At 41.8% G+C, this 18,249-nt stretch overlaps 1 protein-coding gene across 5 annotated transcripts in view; it reads right to left on the bottom strand.

Moving 5' to 3' along the window:
* The window catches only part of LOC124595158 (sodium bicarbonate cotransporter 3), a 976,895-nt gene that overhangs the window by 245,925 nt on the left and 712,721 nt on the right, over positions 1 to 18,249 (bottom strand). For 4 of the 5 annotated variants that reach the window (XM_047133764.1, XM_047133766.1, XM_047133768.1 and 1 more), the window contains one exon: positions 13,350 to 13,436. The exons of the other annotated variant lie outside the window; for it this stretch is intronic. In XM_047133764.1, the coding sequence (XP_046989720.1) occupies positions 13,350 to 13,436 (87 nt within the window). The remainder of the gene's footprint in view (positions 1 to 13,349; positions 13,437 to 18,249) is intronic. 5 annotated transcript variants of the gene reach the window in all.

The raw sequence follows: 18,249 nt of genomic DNA, 5'->3' as shown, positions 1-18,249 counted from the left end.
TGTATTCATCTCTTGGTCTCCCTCTACGATTCCCTCCCCCCCCCCCCCCCCCCCTCACTTCCATCCAGTACTAAATTGGTGATCCCTTGATGTCTCGGAATGTTTTCTATCAACCGATCCCTTCTTCTATTCAGATTGCACCACAAATTTCTTTGCTCCCCAGTTGTATTCAGTATTTCTCATTAGTTACATGTTCTACCGAGCCATTCGTCATCATTCTTCTGTAGCACCACATTTCAAAAGTTCCTGTTCACTTCTTGTCTAAACTGTTTATCGTCCATATTTCATCTCCATCCACAGCTACGCTCTATACAAATACTTTCGGAAAAAGACTTACTGACACTTAAATCTACATTCGGAGTTAACAAATTTCTCTTCCTCAGAAACGCTTTCCTTGCCATCGCCAGTCCACATTTTATATCCTCTCTGCTTCGGTCATCCTCAGTTATTTCGCAGCCCAAGTAGCAAAACTCATCTGCTATTTTAAGTGTCTCGTTTTCTGACCAAATTCCTTCAGCACCACCTGGTTATTTATTTCGACTACATACCATTATCCTATTTTTACTTTTGTTGATGTTCATCTTATATCCTCCTTTCAAGACACTGTCCATTCAGTTAAATTGCTCTCCCAAGTCCTTTGCTGTCTCACTTCCTACTCAACCAATGCTTCTCTTTCATGCCATTCGACTCTTACAACTGCCGTCTGGTTTCTGTACAAATTGTAAATAGCCTTTCGCTCCCTGTATTTTATCCCTACCACCCTCAGAATTTCAAAGAGAGTGTTCCAGTCAACATTGTCAAAAGATTTCTCAAAGTCTACAAATGCTGTAAACGTATGTTTGCCATTCCTTAACCCAGCTTCTAAGGGAAGTAGTAGGGTCAGTATCGCCTCGCGTGCTCCTGCATGTCCTCGGAATCTAAATCGGTCTTCCCCGAGATCGGCTTATATAGTTTTTCCAGTCTTCTGTATGGAATTCGTGTTAGTATTTCGCGACCATGACTTATTAAACTGACAGTTCGATAATATTAACATCTGTCGGCACCTTCTTTCTTTGGAATAGGAATTATTGTATTCTTCCTGAACTCTGAGGGTATTTCGTCTGTCTTATACATGTTGCACACCAGATTGAAGACTTTTGTTATGGATTTCTTCCCTAAGCCTATGGGTAGCTATAACGGTACGTTGTCTTCTCCCGGAGCCTTGTTACGACTTCGGCATTTATTGCTCTGTCAAATTCTTCAAACAGTATCTTACCTCCTATCTCATCTTTATCTACGTCCTCTTCCATTTATATAATATTGCTTTCAACTTCGCCTCTTGTATAGACCCTCTATGTAGTCCTTATACCTTTCTGATTTCCCTTCTTTGCCTAAGACTGGTTTTCCATCTGAGCTCTTGATATTCATACAGCTGCTTGTCTGTTCTCCAAACGCCTCTTTAATGTTCCTTGAGGCAGTGTCTATCTTTCCGCTAGCGATATATGCTTCTAAAGCCTTACATTTGCCCTGTAGCCATTCCTGCTTTGTATTTCCTATCAGTCATTTTTAGAGGTTTATATTCCCTTTCGATTGCTTCATTTACTGCAGTTTTATATTTTCTCCTCTCATCAGTTAAATTTAATATCTCTTGTGTTACCCAAGAATTTCTGCTAGGCCTCGTCTTTTTACCTATCTGATCCTCTGCAGCCTTCACTATTTTATCTCTCAAAACTACCATTCTCCTTCCACTATATTCATTTCCCTTATTCTTGTCAATCGTTCCATAATGCTCCCTTTGGAAACCTCAACAGCCTTTGGTTCTTTCGGTTTATCCAGGTCCCACCTCCTTAATTTCCTATCTGTTTGCAATTTCTTCAATTTTAATCTACAGTTCATAACCACTAGATTGTGGTCAGAGTCCAAATCTGCCCCTGGAAATGTCTTAGAATTTTGTACTACCACTTCATATCGAATGACGAGCAACCATAATGAGTACAGTACAACAGCATTCGGCCCAAATCGACCGCCTAATATGGTGTGCGGTTCAAATGGCTGTGAGCACTATGGGACTTAACATCTGAGGTCATCAGTCCACTAGAACTTAGAACTACTTAAACCTAACTAACCTAAGGACATCACACACATCCATGCCCGAGACAGGATTCGAACCTGCGACCGTAGCAGTCTCGCGGTTCCGGACTGAAGCGCCTAGAACCGCACGGCCACCGCGGCCGGCTATAGTGTGCGCGTAATAATTAGGTCACGGTACAGGTCAATCTGTTGCCACAACCTTTATTTGGCATTCACATTCGTTGACTTCACCCAACAACAACCGAATTATCACCTCTCAACCTAACCTAGCCCTTGGGATACGTACATGTAAGTCAGTCATCACAACCGAATCGTCCTGTATTCCTGAAGAACCAGCTATGGATATTTTATTTAGCAAGTTTTATATATTTGACAAACCAGTGAGGAGTTGTGTTATTGTAACTGAAGCACGTTCTCAGTATGTCGACGACACTGATGTGTAATTATATTTCTGAGAGATCTGAGGATGACAGCTAGTTACTGTCGAAACTGGTCATGAAGTAAACTGTTTCACACAATGCGATCTTGGCTTCTAATGTTATAAATTACAACCAAATCTATCGATGTCAACCTGTCTCACTATGTTACTGAGCGGGCGCTGAAGACCTTGCTGTCGTGCGCCCAAAAACTCTCTACTACTACTACTACTACTACTACTATCGATGTCAGTGTAACTGCAGTTGTGCCATACTCACTTTAGCGATTCAAGTAGAATGTTACAGCATGCAGCTGCTTTTAAGACACACAGAAATCGAGATTAGTGTCAAGGATACTGAGTCTATTGTTTTAAGCATGATAAGATTCTCTTGTCCATGAGGTGGATGACAAATCATAGTGATATGAGAATAATTTTTATTGGCTATAGTTTGTTTTTGGTGCCATAACATATATTCTGTTCTTTCATTAGATGCTGCTTCCTACGTAATAGTGGGTCTTGCGATGAGCTGATATTTTCGTAGTTAATGCATTAGAAATCATTACCGTCTTCTCTGTTTCTTTATCTCGAAACAACTGGAGCCATTTTAGTTTTTTCAGACTTCGCTTCAGTGAAATCAGACTTTTGACCCCACTTCCACTCCTCGTCACCCTCAATATACTTGGCCAGATGTGTCATGCCGTAAAGTTATGTAAAAGCTATGGATCTCATATCTTTACTGTACTGAAACATTCGGGATATCCAATAAAGCCAGCTGAACAGCGTGATTAACACTACCTAGGTGCATTACACAGGAAAACGGAAGTCTTCACGAAAGCGGCAACGTTGCCTAAAAAAAATAACTAATGTAATGTCATCGTAAATTCTATTCCAGTTTCAGTACAATGAATAGTTGACTAAAAATATTTCAAGAAACCTTAGAACGAACAGCGAAGTAGTGTAGTAACATACGTTTAGTTATAACGGCAAATCCAAGTACGGGGCAGTAGATTTTAAAGAGTGGACACTACTGGAAGAACGAGTATCTCATTATCTGCAAACCCACGAAAGACGTGTATCGCATATTCCATTATGCCATTGCAATCTCCAAATATAACGACACTTTACTGCGTTGAGTCGATGGCTAAGCGAGTAAGAGTCAGACTGGAAATCTAAACGTTCAGTGTTCAAACCTCACTCGGTCCTGCGAGGTTACAATCAAAGTAACTTCCAACTGTTAATATATCTTGTGTTATTTTACGTAGTTGGTTTATATTTTAGAGTCTGTGAGTTCAACTTATTCGTAAATTACCAGGCTATGTTTATTTCCCTGCCTCTCGTTAAAAACACGATCGAGTCTCCAGCAGTCTTCTAGATGAGAGCAGAGGGCCATGCGATTAATTAGTATAATACCGTCCTAGCTTTACGGGACTCATATTAAATGGCAACACTGGCGACCGAGGGCCGAGATAGAATTTAATAATATAACGAGAAATAGATTGCAGCTGGAAGAATTATTACGAGCGCGCGGTCAGCGTAGCAAAATTTCCAGCACTCGACGCGGTTCGCGTCTTGAAAGAAGTCTGAGAGGAAACCTAATATCTTGCTATGCTACAGTCATAAGTATGCGTTACAGAATGAAAGCCTAAACGGTAGTATAGACTGCATCAGGGTACTCTTTGTGATAGATTTACGTTTAACATCCCGCTGAAATTTATGTTCTTGAAGTTACGACACTGATGCACCAAGGATTCCGAACGTATCGATCATGCTTAGCTTAACCCTTAGTTCACTTTTCTTACAGCTAATCATTATCCTGCAGTTCACATTTAAGTGAATGTCAGAAGGTTCATAGTACCACTTCCCTACTATTCCCCGACCGTTCCACAATCTAATAGCACGTAAGAAAAATTAACACCCGAGCCTTTCCATTAGAGCTCTAATTTCTCTTATGTTATCACTACCGTCATTTATTTCTTTGTAGGTAGGAGTTACTAAAATACTCTGACATTCGGACGAAAAAACTGGGATTGAACTTTCATGAAAAGATCTCACCAGAACGAAAAACGACGTGTTTTAACGACTGCAACCAATAGTCGCTTATCATATCGGTGACCTCTATTTCGCTATAATACAAAACGAGCTGGCAGTCTTCGAACTTTTTCAATGTCCTCCGCCAATTCTGTCGGGTAAGGATCCCAATATGCGCAACAGCACCCCGAAAGAAGACGGACTAGTGTAATATAGGCAGTCTCTTTAGTAGACCTGTTGCATCTTCTAATTGTTCTGCCATCACAGCAGTGTCTTGGATCGCCTTCCACAAAAGATTTTCTACGTGCTGATTGCAATTTACGATGTTTGTAATTAAAATCCCTAGGTATTTAACGTGTAACAGAGATCTGCTCATGTGGAGGAGCTCTCAATTTTTTGTTTGTTTAGGATCAACTGCTACTTTTTTTTTATAATGCAGATATCTTGTACAAATCAGTGTTCAATTCGTTTTGATCTTCTGATGACATTACTAGGCAGCAAATGACATCATCATTTGCAAATAACAATGTTAGAGTGTTTGTGAAATCGTCTCCTAAACCGATTATGAAGATGAAGAATAATAGGGGGCTTAAGACACCTCCTTGGAAAACAATAGATGTCCCTTGGGTTTCATTAGATGAGTTGACGTCAGTTATTAAGAACTGTGACGTTTCTGACAGGATATCACAAATACAGCTGCACGGCTGAGACACTTCTTCATAAACATGCAACTTGTTAGAGGCCGCTTGTGGGGAACGCTGTCAAAACCCGCCTGGAAATATGGAAACATGAAACTAACTTCCGTTCCCTTCTCGATGGTAATCAGAGAGATACAATACTTCTTGACTTTCAAAAACCATTTGGCAGAGTGTGACACCTACGCTTATTATCGAATGTAGGCAGTCATAACAATGGACAAAGGGAGGTGAAAGTGCACCGAAGAAGAGAGACACAATTTTGTCAGCTGGTAAGGTGATGGTCTCTGTCTTTTCTTATGAGATTCCCAAGGAACCATCCTGATTTACTACTTGGGAGAAGGAAGAAAAATAAGCGGACCTTATTATGCTTTCTTTATAGCTCGACCGTTTGGGACTTGCGTTGGGTGCTCTTTCACCAGGATAATGCACCACCCCACACATCAGCAATAGAAATGACGAAACTGCATGAACTGGGTTTTAAATGCGTTCCTCATCCACCTATTCACCAGACTTAGCCTCAAATGAGTTCTTCCTGTTCCCTAACTTGAAAGTTTTGCTTGCTGGAAAACAACTTTCATCAAATGAGGAAATGATAGTTGCATTCAACAAGTATTTTGCAGAGTTTGACATAACACCTTTTTCAGATGGGATGAAAAAGCAGGATGATCGCTGTTTCAAGGGTATATCCCTCGGAGGAGACTAAGTCGAGAAGTAAGGTGAGTTGTTTTTTTCTAAACAAATCTTTTTCCTTTTTTTTCAGAATTTTCAAACCACCCTCGTAGGAGCACGACCATGCCGAATCGAAGGGAAGGAATATATTATGATATGTATCGATGGCTGAAAACGACTCTGAGTAGTGATTATCAAAATCTACTCATTCGCCACCCTGTAACAGCATGAAGTTTAGAGTGTACTTAGAGCGACATCATATCTAAAGAAAGTACGAATGTGATCTGGATCAAGACAGCTGGATGCGCACCTAGCTGATTATACATCACTATACTGCGTAACAGACTGTTCAAAAAGCTGCGAAGACAATTTATGATTAAGCTTGTTGTTGACAATCTGTACGAAAATAACAGTTGGACTGCTAATCAGTGTTGACGCACCACGAACGAATTACCCGAATGGGACGGCAATCGACATTTGTGATGTATATCTACAAACAAATGATAGCAATTTCAATTTCAGAAATGTTGGTTCATTTATCCAAGAGAAAGCGCTTCACGAACTGAGCAAGTCAATAACTCGTTAGTCTACCCGGGCAATTACCCGGCTTGGCATTGAGTAATAGGGTTGTTGGATGTCCTCGTGAGGAATAACGTGCCAAATATTGTCTAATTGGTGTGTTAGATCGTCAAAATCCAGGGCTGGTTGGAGGGCCCTGCCCGTAATGCTCCATACGTTCTCAGCTGGGGAGAGATCCGGCGAAGCGACGTTGCTGGACGAGGTAGGGTTTGGCAAGCACGAGGCCAAACTGTAGAAACTCTCGCAGTGTGCGAGGGGACATTATTCTGCTGAAATGTCAGCACAGGATGGTTTGCCATGAAGGACAACAAAACGGGGTGTAGAATATCGTGGACGTACATCTGTGCTCTAAGGGTACCGCGGAGGACAACCAAAGAGGTCCTGCTACGAAAAGACATGGCACCCCAGACCATCACTCCTGGTTGTCGGTCCGTATGGCGGGAGACAGTCAGGTTGCTTCCCACTGCTGTCCGGGGCGTCTCCACAAACGTCTTCGCTGTTCGTTGGGGCTCAGTTCGAAGCGAGTCTGGCCACTGAAGACAATTCTATTCCAGTCGATGGGATTCCGGGCCGCATGTGCCCGACACCACTGACAGCGGAGGTATAGGTGTACAGAGGTCAATGATATTGGTCGTGAGGGGCGCCGTGAGCTCACCCTCCTTTCTGTGAACCTCCTATTAATGATCCCTGTAGTCACTGAAGCATCAGTTGCACATAGGATCGATGAAATGATGAATCCGGGGGGATGAATGCCACTCTCGCGACTGCTCTGTCGTCACGTTCTGTCGTGTCTTTAGTTCGACCGCTTCCTTTTTGACTTCGGCCATGTTTCACCCATTCCTGCTAACATGGTCGAATAGTGGCATCAGTCCTATTCAAATGTCAAGAGATAGTCGATTAGTGGGTTCTCTGAGCCCAACTACATGTCCTTTCTGAGATGCTGACATCTGCTGATATTGTCCACGCGACTGCCTGCGAGGCATAGGTACTGTCCAACTGACTACACGAAATAAAATTCGTAAAGATTTTATGCCCCAGCATCGACATATCCTCTATTTACTACCCTTGGCAGCTGCACGGTGAAAATGCGCTGCAGAGTCACACATCCATCCATCGCCATCGTTCATCCGCCAAGGTTTACAATTTTGCATATTCCATAGATACCTCTACGAATATCAATTTGCATAACACCTTCATGGTGGTTTTTTTTTGTGTTAGAGTGTATTTTCCTAAATTAAAATTGACCTTTGACTCGTAATAGGCACCGGAGTCAGTGCGTCTTTATCGTGTAGGGGTAAAACAAACTGGCAGCCGTCGGGTTGGGTGTTTCGTCATTGCAATTCCACACAGCCGCCAGTGAGAAAGCACAGACCTACCAACAGTTGTTGTCTCAGCACTCTTTACCAAAATAATTGTGTAGCTACTCATTTGCTACTAACCAGTAACAAGAGCTGTGTAAGCAGGAGTTAAACAGACTTCTTGTCGGTAGGCTGCAAGATTAAACAGAGAGAGGGAGCAGTAGACGGCTAAGACACGTTGTTTAGATCTCTCAAACGAGCCTTTAGTTAGGTAGTTGCAGTATACCAGTGCGCCATTTCGTATAAAACGCAAAAAAAAAAATCATCATCCTGCAGCCAGCGGAAAGCACGTAGGCTTGTTGGTTCTTGGACGAGCTCTGTCATATACCGTCGAGGCCTGCTGGGAGGAAGACACGTATTACGATTTCCGTGACCTTTCCTAGCCTCTGGGACCATTGTTTGTAGCCTGACGCATACATTCAAGAATGATTTAGTGTTCAAAAGTTGATTATAATGGGCGTTTAGCACTCCACATTACATTTAAGACATTTCTAGTCAACCAGTCTTTTCTGGCAGAGTCTCGTCTACTACTCACAGGACAGAATTTTACTCACTCCCTTCAAAGAGCACAGTGGTCGCTTTGGAGCACTGTAGATAGAGTAGAACTGGCATCAAGCGTTCATGTGACCCTCCATCACTGACATGTATGGTAGTGAAAAATGTGAATACATGAAAAGGTAAATGATGTCAGAAGGACTGACTCAGCACATAGAAAAGTCAAAGTAAGGGCGTTAACATTTGGATTGCAATGGAAGTTCCACTGTTAAATGCAGAGGAGAGAGAGAATAGTTGGAAAGAGTGCATTGAAGTCTTCTGTGGGGGGAAGACTTGTCTGACGAGGTGATAGAGGAAGAAACAGGAGTCGACAGGGGAGAGGGAGAGGGAGAAGATCCAGTATTAAGAGTCAGAATTTGGAAGAGTTTTGGAAGGCTTAAGATCGAATAAGGCAGAAGGCATAGATAACGTTCTATCAGAATATCTAAAAACTATGGTAGAATTGACAACAAAAGACTATTCATGTCGTCGTTTAGAATGTATGAGTGTGGCGATATATCATCAGACTTTCAGAAAAACTTCGTCCACATGAATGAGATTTTCACTCTGCAGCGGAGTGTGCGCTGATGCGAAACTTCCTGGCAGATTAAAACTGTGTGCCAGACCGAGACTCGAACTCGGGACCTTTGCCTTTCGCGGGCAAGTGCTCTACCAACTGAGCTACTCAAGCACGACTTACGCCCCGTCCTCACAGCTTTACTTCTGCCAGTACCTCGTCTCCTACCTTCCAAAGTTTTAATCTGCCAGGAAGTTTCGTCCACATGATTCCAAAGATTGCAAGAAGCGACAAGTGCGAGAATTATCGTTAACAGCTCTGTATATCCAAGTTGCTGACAAGAATAATACACAGAAGAATGGAAAAGAAAATTAAGAGCCTGTCAGATGATAGTCAGTTTGGCTGTAGGAAAGGTAGAGCCACCAGGGAGGAAGTTCTGACGTTTCGGGTGAAAATTGAGTCAAGACTAAAGAAAAATCAAGACGTGTTCATAGCATCTGTCGACCTGAAAAGGCATTCGACAATGTAAAATAATGCAAAATGTTCGAAATTCTGAGAAATATAGGAGTAAAATATATATATATATATATATATATATATATATATATATATGTAAGAAGCAAGAGGGAACAATGAGACCAAGAAAGAACTGCTCAGATTAAAGAGGGTATAAGACAAGGATGTAGTCATCCGCCCCTACTGTTAAGTCTACATCGAGAAGCAATGATAGAAATAAAACAAAGGTTCAAGAGTGCGATTAAAATTGAGTGTGAAAGAATATCAAAGATAAGATTTGCCGGTGACAAAAGTGAAAAAGAATGACAGGATGTATTGAATGGAATGAACAGTTTAATTAGCACAGACTATTGATTTAGAGTAAATCAGAGAAAGACGACATTAATGAGAAGTAGAAGAAATGAGAACAGCCACAGATTTAACATCAGAATTGGAGATCACGAAATAAACGAAGTTAAGGAGTTGTGCTATCTAGGCAGCAAAGTAACCTATGATGGATGGAGCAAGGACGACATAAAAAACAGACTAGCACTGGCAAAAAGGGGATTCCAGGCCAAGAGAAGTCTGTTAGTATCAAGCATAGACCTCAATTTGAGGAAGAAATTTCTGAGAATGTACGTCTGGAGCACATAACGGTATGATAGTGATACATGGACTGTGGGAAAACCGAAACAGAAGAGAATCGAAGCATTTGAAACGTGATGCTACAGAAGAACGTTGAAAATTATAGCGACTGACAAGATAAGAAAGCAAAAGGTTTTCTGCAGAATGCGCGAAGAAACGAATATATGCGGAAGAAAGGGCAGGATGATAAGACATCTGTTAAGATATCAGGGAATAACTTGCACGGTACTAGAGAAAACTGTAGAGATTTAAAACTGTATAGTAAGGCAGAGTTTTGAATACATCCTGCAAATAACTGAGGATGTAAAAAGATTGGCACAGGAGAGGAATTGAAAAAAAGAAACGCAGTAAGATGGATTTATGTGGAGACGTGAAAGAGTGGGAAGAAATGAGTTATCGTGACAGGACGTGTTACATTGTGAGTGTAGTAGGCAGATTTACTGATTTATCAATGCGGGATGTCGACCATTTCTTCAAGGAATGGTGTTCAACTCGTCGACATGTAACACGACTGAAGAACAGTGATCGTGAAATGATCTTAACTGACAGAGATCAGAAACGTGTCACGCCTTGCCAGTGACAATCGGTTTGAAACTACACAGTAACTGGTGCTAACAGTGAACGAGTATTTGACTTGACGCAGCTCTCCAAGCTACTCTGTGCAAATCTCTTCACCTCTGCGTGACAGCTGCAGCTTGCGTCCATTTGAATCTACTTACTATATTAGGCCTTTGTCGCTCTTTAAAATGTTTATCCTCCATACATGCCTCAGTTACCAAACTGACTCTACCTTGTCGCCTCAAGATACGTCCCATGAACTGGTCTCTTCTTCTAGTCAAGTTGAATCATAAATTTCTTTTTACCTCAGTTCGATTCAGTACCTCTTCAGTCGTTATCCAATCTACTCATCTAATCTTCAGCATTCTTCTGTTGCACCACATTTCGAAAGTTTCTTCACTGTCCACTCACATTAATATGATCACCTGTCAAAACCCTTAATAACCATCTTTCGTTACGCAGACCGGTACAAGAAATGGAGGAAGAGTGTCAGTGAGGTTCTGAAAGTACTGACAGGGATGTGGAGCTATGCCTACCCCAGTGTCGCGGGCAACTGCGCTAGGTTTTTCCGTTGAAGATTCATGCTGTGAACAGCCTGATCGAGGTGGTCCCACAGATTCTCAATTGGGTTTAAATTCGGCGAGTTTGGTGGCCAGTGAAATATGATGAAGTCATCCTGGTCCTCTTCAAATCACGCACGTATATTGTGAGGTATGTGACGCACTGCATTGTTCTACTGGCAGATGCCATCGTGCCGAGGAGAAACAAATTGCAGATAGGGATGGACATGGTCCCAAGGATGGATGCATACTTGTGTTGATCCATTCTGCCTTTCAGAATGACGAGATAACTCAGAGAATAACACGAAAACATTCCACAGACCATAATGTTCCCTCCTTCGGCCTGGACCCTTCCGGCGGTTGTTGGAGGGTGTTTGCTTTCAGACATTTCGGACCGTACACGCCAGATGCCTTCTGTCATCTGGAAAGGATATCTGTCGACACTCAGTGGACATATAGCTTTTGTATTGGCGTGCAAATTCCAGCATTCGTCGCCAATGAATGGAGGTCAGCATGGGTGCATCAACTATGTGCCAGCTGCAGAGGCCCATTCACAGCAACGTTCACTGAACGGTCGTTGAGGAGACACTGTTGGTAGCCACTTGGTTCATCTGGGTGGCCAGTTGCTCAACAATTGCACATCTATTCGCCCATAAACAACTACCATCTATGGCCCGTGGTGTACCAAGTTCCCCCGGTGCCGGTTTTAGATAGTGCCATGTTGCCATGCACGATATACCTTAACCATGGTGGCATGTGAACAGTTTACAAACTTAGCCATTTTGGAAGTGCTTCCACCCTTGGCCTAAAAGCTTAAGATCACACACTTTAGGACGTCAGATAACTCGCTCCATTTCCTCATTACAATAATGAATGCACTGTTTTCCGCATCTCCCCACCACGCTTTATATACATTTGCATCTACATCTACATGGATACTCTGCAAACCACATTTAAGTGCCTGGCAGAGGGTTCATCGAACCACCTTCACAATTTCTATTATTCCAATCTCGTATAGCGTCGGAAAGAATGAAAACCTGTATCTTTCCGTACGAGCTCTGATTTCCCTTATTTTATCGTGGTGATCGTTTCTCCCTATGTAGGTCGGTGTCAACAAAATATTTTCGTATTCAGAGGAGAAAGTTGGTGATTGGAATTTCGTAAGAAGATTCCGTCGCAACGAAAAACGCCTTTCTTTTAATGATTCCCAGCCCAAACCCTGTATCATTTCTGTGACACTCTCTCCCATATTTCGAGATAATACGAAACGTGCTGCCTTTCTTTGAACTTTTTCGATGTACTCCGTCAGTCCTATCTGGTAAGGATCCCACACAGCGCAGCAGTAATCTAAAAGAGGACGGACAGCCGTAGTGTAGGCAGTCTCCTCAGTAGGTCTGTTACATTTTCTTAAGCGTCCTGCCAATAAGACGCAACCTATGGTTAGCCTTCCCCACAACATATTCACTCCACTGCTAGTGATGCCACCTGCCTTCAGTGAGTGGTTATTGGACGCTGGCGTCGAACATAAGCCGTGGTCGCATTAATATGACTGGACCGCGTACTTTCATAAAAGACTTTCTACCACTAAAATTTTTATCTGATGTTAACGACTCTTTTTTTAGAAAACGCCTTTCTTTTGACTACCTGTCTGCAGTTACTATCTTCCCTACTTCGACGATCGTGAGTTTGCTGTCAAAACACCAAACTTTATCTGTGCTTTTGGTGTTTTCCTAATGCCATTCCCTAACCACCACCTGACTACACTCTGAGCCTCTTCCCTTACTATTTGTATTAACTTCGTGAACTCTATTCAAGTCACTATTTAGTCCAGCTGATCTCCCAGGTCGTTTGCCATATGTGGTAGAACTACCATGTCAACGGCAAATTCAAAGTTTCATTTCTTCTACCAGAATGTTTATTCCTCAATGTTTATTCCTCAATGTACACGTTGTTGAGAAAATAGTAATTACAGTGCGGTTTCCGCACCAGTTATAGATGACCTGCAGTTCCTTGGAACAACAACTAGAGAGAAAGCTTGACTCGCGTTAAACAGGAAGGCGGTTGCCAATGATTAGGCGTGTGTTAAATAGCGTGAGTCAGTTGGCAACAGTGCTGATATCGACACTGTACAAGTACTGCGCAGGCGCGGTGCGTAGCGTAGTGCTGAAGGGGCGTTATTGCTCTACGGGGTAGCATGCAGCGTGCAGAGACAAGCCTTACAGATCTCGGTGTCCTCGAAGAGCACGCTGGGCCTGCGGCCGCGGCCCATCAGCACAGGGGCGGAGGGGGGCGCCAGAGGCACCGGGCCTGCAGCAGCCACACCAAGCTCAGCGCCGGAGGCGGCGGGGGCGGCGGCGGCAGCGGCGGCGCAGCTCCACCTGACCCTCACCTGGCCGCGCGGCTTGCGTCGGCGTCATTAACACGTTCAGCTCGGCCACACCAACCATCTTCACGATACACGCGCAGCACCCATTACGGTGCATGGCCCGCTACACGGTATACGATCACGAAGCGTAATACTTAGTCACTATAGTCCGATTAAAATTACTCGATAGTTAACGTCCGTCACTTGTCGCTACAGTGTTGCCCAACTAACAAATGCTGTGAGTGTGTAACGCAGAGCAATGTTGTAAGCGGCTAGCCGCGAGGTACGACGGAAATCCGAGATGCTCTGTCGACAGCTGATTGTAAGTGACCAATGACTGAACAGCGGCAGACGACGCGTTCTGTAGCCCTCAGTTTAAACTCATGTCGTAACCTAACCACAGCCCCATGATGGGCAATGTATGCTAGAAAACATTCAGCGGCAGAGCTAAAATCACGATTGCTTTGTTTATGGCGGCTAAAGCTAACCTCTACGAGCAAACTCAAGGCAGAAAAATTTCAGTTTCAGCGCGAAAAATTAGACTGTAGTTTCTCGCTGACATTCATTGTTTACCTGAAACTATGCTCATACTGGCTACACGAACAGCCGCGTTACCAACCGACGAACAGTCCTGGTTACCATTCGGTTTGCAAACAGGTGCTTCGAGCAGATTCTAAACGAAAAACGAGTGATTGGAAGGAAAATAAGAGGAAATAAAAAGTCAGTACGGTAATGAAAATGACGCGGCGAAGTATAAGAAATAAAAAATTACATTTGAACCGATTAATTGAATAAAAATAATAATGTCTTTTGATTTGATTTAGAAACAAAAAAAGATGCTTCATTTGACGAGATTCGAACCTACGACTTCCTACGCTACAGATTGATACTCTAACCACTGCGCTATGCCATGAGATCCAAACACATCAAGAAAGAAAGCCATAAGAAGTGAACTGACCAACTGTTGCAGCAATTCCGCAATGGCGAACAGATCGGGCATGACGTTGAGCGCTCTGACTGGAGGAAAACAGCTTCAGTGCGCGAAGTGTCAACTATCAAGTAATTTAAATCGGACTATATTTATCAGTTTTTTAACGAGTAGCAAGTCGCATAAGTCTATATCTTGTCCTCAGGCCTTTACAGTTTCCTTTAGTGAAAAGCCTAATTCCTCTTTCACCGTCGGAACTTACTTGTCTAGTTTGTCTTCTTTTGGGTGGGCACCTAGGCCCTAACAGAACGCGAAGAGAAGAGCTAGCAAGAGTGAGTCATAGAATGAAGGAATACCGATCGAAGGAGAAGAGAAATTTAGGTAGTAAAGGCAGCTGCGGAACCGTTATCCATTGATGACTGACACGATCATATGAAGAGAAAAAATTAAGCAAGTACAAGAAACGACATCTTTTCGACCAGACTGTTACTTAATGTGAGTAATTTAGTGAGCTACACTGGCCAATTTCGAGTGCGTGCTCATTTTCATGTGCAGAAATACATGCGGACACATCAGCGTCGTAAGCATATAGTCAATGCTCACATAAATCATTTACTGTTTGTACTGGTTTCAACTGAGTAGCTACTGTCAATAGTCTATAAATACTTCCTGGCCGATGACTCCCCTACCTATCGGGTAGGATGCATCTGTGGGCTTTGCTTTTGGAAATAGAAGTTCGACAACTTTACCGTTATTGGTTTGGTTTACTGACTACCATATCAATAACTTATATCTTCTTTCTTTTTACCTTCTTTCTTTCCAGTAGTTTGTCACTCTCTCCCTATGTTGTTCTCTTCTTTCTTCTGTCCACACTGTGCCAGTTTTTACTTTTTTCTTTGTTTTCTGCTGGAAGCTCTTAAACATTTTTCTTCTTTCTATGAACCTGTCTCCTTTTCATATTTCTTCCTCCGTTTATTTCCATTTTCTCACGTCTGCTTTTACACCTTTATTCCAAGTCATTGATGTTTTTCGATTTCTTTAAAACTGTTAAAGAGTCTTTTGTTATTTTTTTCTCATGTAGTATAAAAATACTACAACTCTTCTTCATTCGTTCTATTCTTTCATCAAATTCTTTGCTACTTCTTAATTTCCATTTCCCATTGTCATATTTTAGTCTGAAGATTTTCCTGGCTATTTTCCTTTCCTCTTTTTCTATTACATCTAATTGTTTGGCTGTATTTAACGAAAGATATTTTGAAGCATAAGGGAATTCTAGTTTAACAACAGTATTGTTGTACCCTAGTTTTGCGATATGGGTAAAAGATTTTTTGTTATACAAATTTTATGTTAATTGAAAAGCGCCTTCCTTTTACTTACGACGAAAATGTATCCGTATCCAACCACACACTGAAAATGAAATGTTCGAAACTACCTGTCAGTCAGGGCCGGATTAAGGCCTAAACATCACAGGTCTCCGCTTGGGGCACCAAGCTGAAAAGGGCGTCAGAGGCACGCAATTATTGTGAGATTTTTGTAAAGGACGTATCGTATTTAGTAGCGGACGCTTGAGGAGCCAGACTGAGAGTACAAGATTTGTATAGATCGTGTATCAGAATTATCAGCGAAAAATGACTCGAGTGAAAGTGTAAAGTGTACAAGAGAAAAGGAGGGGGGGGGGGGGGGGGGAGGGGGCATATGATAAATCGCTTGCTTAGAAAAATGTTGACGGACCGGCGTTGCTAGTAGTGCTTAATAAATTAATCGTTTAAAATAACAGCCCGCTGGAAACGAAGTCGGACAGTATTCATTCTGACTCATTCTTGCTCGCTCTTCTGCAACAGAAAACTCTTCATGTTCTCCTTGCTTTCTCTTTGGATAGATCCATCACTTTTGTTCCCAACCTCTTCCAGTTTCCTGAAGTCCACAGATCGTGGTCTAATGGTTAGCGTTCGATTCCCGTCGAGTCGGAGGCTTTCTTCGCTCGGGGAATGTATGTGTGTGTTGTCCTAATCGCTTCATCTCATCTTCACCGGCGCGTAGGTCACCGAACTGTTGTCAAATAGACTTGCACCAAGGTGGCATAATCCCAGACGGGGTACTGCCATACGGCCATTTCATTTTCAGTGTGCTAAAGCTTCTTTATCGATCCTACACTTCCCTGGATCCTGATGCATTTCTTTCACCCATACTACTTGTGTCTTTCTGTTCTTCCGGCAAGTCAATATGTTTCTTTACAACATTTCTTGGTTTCATTCTTGCTTTGTGTCCACAGAAAGCCAACCTATTAATGTAATTGTGGTTCATATTTTTTCAAACTTCTCACATAATTTTTTAGTTGACCTTAAATGAAATGTAAATTAGTCTGCTGTTAATTTTTTCTAATCTTAGAACTTCCTTAGAAGTTTCCTTTCATTTATCTTTATTTTTGACAGTTCCTTCATGTGCATATAAGCGTTCAGATTGGACTATGATACTGTAGTATTTGAGTCCAACAGGGTAAGAATTTCTTACAATTATAAACAGACATTTTAGCTTTTTGGGGAGGTCTAGACTGCTGACTTAATGTTAAAATATTTCCATAATTAAATAAAATATTAATTTAAAATATTTTTTATTCTACTAAAGTACGAAGAGTTCCGGAGTTAGTAACAGACGAATCCACAAATAAGAGAGCGTATACTTGATAATGATGTACTGGTTTTAGTAGACTTGACATTTTTCGATAACCAGTAACTCAGACACTGTTGATGACTGCCAGACGAAATAAGGAACTGAACGCCTTCGTTATGGAACTCTAATTCAAAAATGTGTCTGAAGTCAACAGAAGAATGTAGTTATTGTGACTGAAGACAGCATATAATATCTGAAATCTTTTAAAATTATTTGTCGTTCTATTATTGAACACATGAGGTCACTTTTCTTTGGCTGCGGAAGCTATAAAGTTTTTGTACTTTTTACGATTCTGAAATCATCTTAAGCTATTTCTTTCTATCGTTTGTAGTACAGAAGGTATTTTCTGCACATGTTGAATGCTGGTTTTCCAACACTTGATGCTGTAATCTTTGGGCGCGCTCTGAAATCGTTAGTGATTTCCGACGTTCTTTCGTAGATTGTTTGTTTTTCTTTCAAAGTTACGCTTGACTTTATGAGTTGCTTCATGCCACCACATTAATCTCCACTGTACAGACTGGAGTTTTGATGTCTTTTCAACCATATCCCTCTTCTTTCTGTCTTTTCCTTTCACTGGTCTTTAGAATTTGCTGTTAGAGAAAAGTAAGCAAGTAATTAAATTTCCTTGCCATCTTTGAAAACGTGACCAGAAATTTATAATTATTTTTAATATACTGTATTTATGTGCATATTTTGAGTAACTGCTAGTTTCTTCGTATTCATTTTTTATCATAAACAATTATTCGTTTCTGCGCAAGAGCCGTCCCCTTCCCTTTTTCGTGGAAGTGTGTGCCTCTTTTCTCTGCACATCGTCTATTGTTTATCATCTACCTACCCTCTGCAGTACTAAAATGATAAATAATTTCACCTGTCGGATGAAATGTGCTGAACTGAACTTCGTACTGGATACTTATTACTGTAAGCCCAATCTTGATTTAGTGTGGTGGTATTTTCCTTCTTTTAGGCATTTCATCATTATTTTATATTTCGTGATTGCAACTCTGGAGCAGACAACGAAAGGCAATGTGTATAAATTACGAAAAATGCTGGAGGACAAGATACTGGCAATGAGCGACACTTCCGAGAAACATTAACGTGAAAAAGATAAAACAAGCAATATTTAATCACCAGTTTTGATCCCGGGAATGTGTTCGGCC

Source organism: Schistocerca americana, chromosome 2, assembly GCF_021461395.2.
Source record: "Schistocerca americana isolate TAMUIC-IGC-003095 chromosome 2, iqSchAmer2.1, whole genome shotgun sequence".
NCBI classification, from domain to species: domain Eukaryota; kingdom Metazoa; phylum Arthropoda; class Insecta; order Orthoptera; family Acrididae; genus Schistocerca; species Schistocerca americana.
Note: the sequence above shows the minus strand (reverse complement) of the source record. Positions and strands in the feature narration are given on the sequence as shown.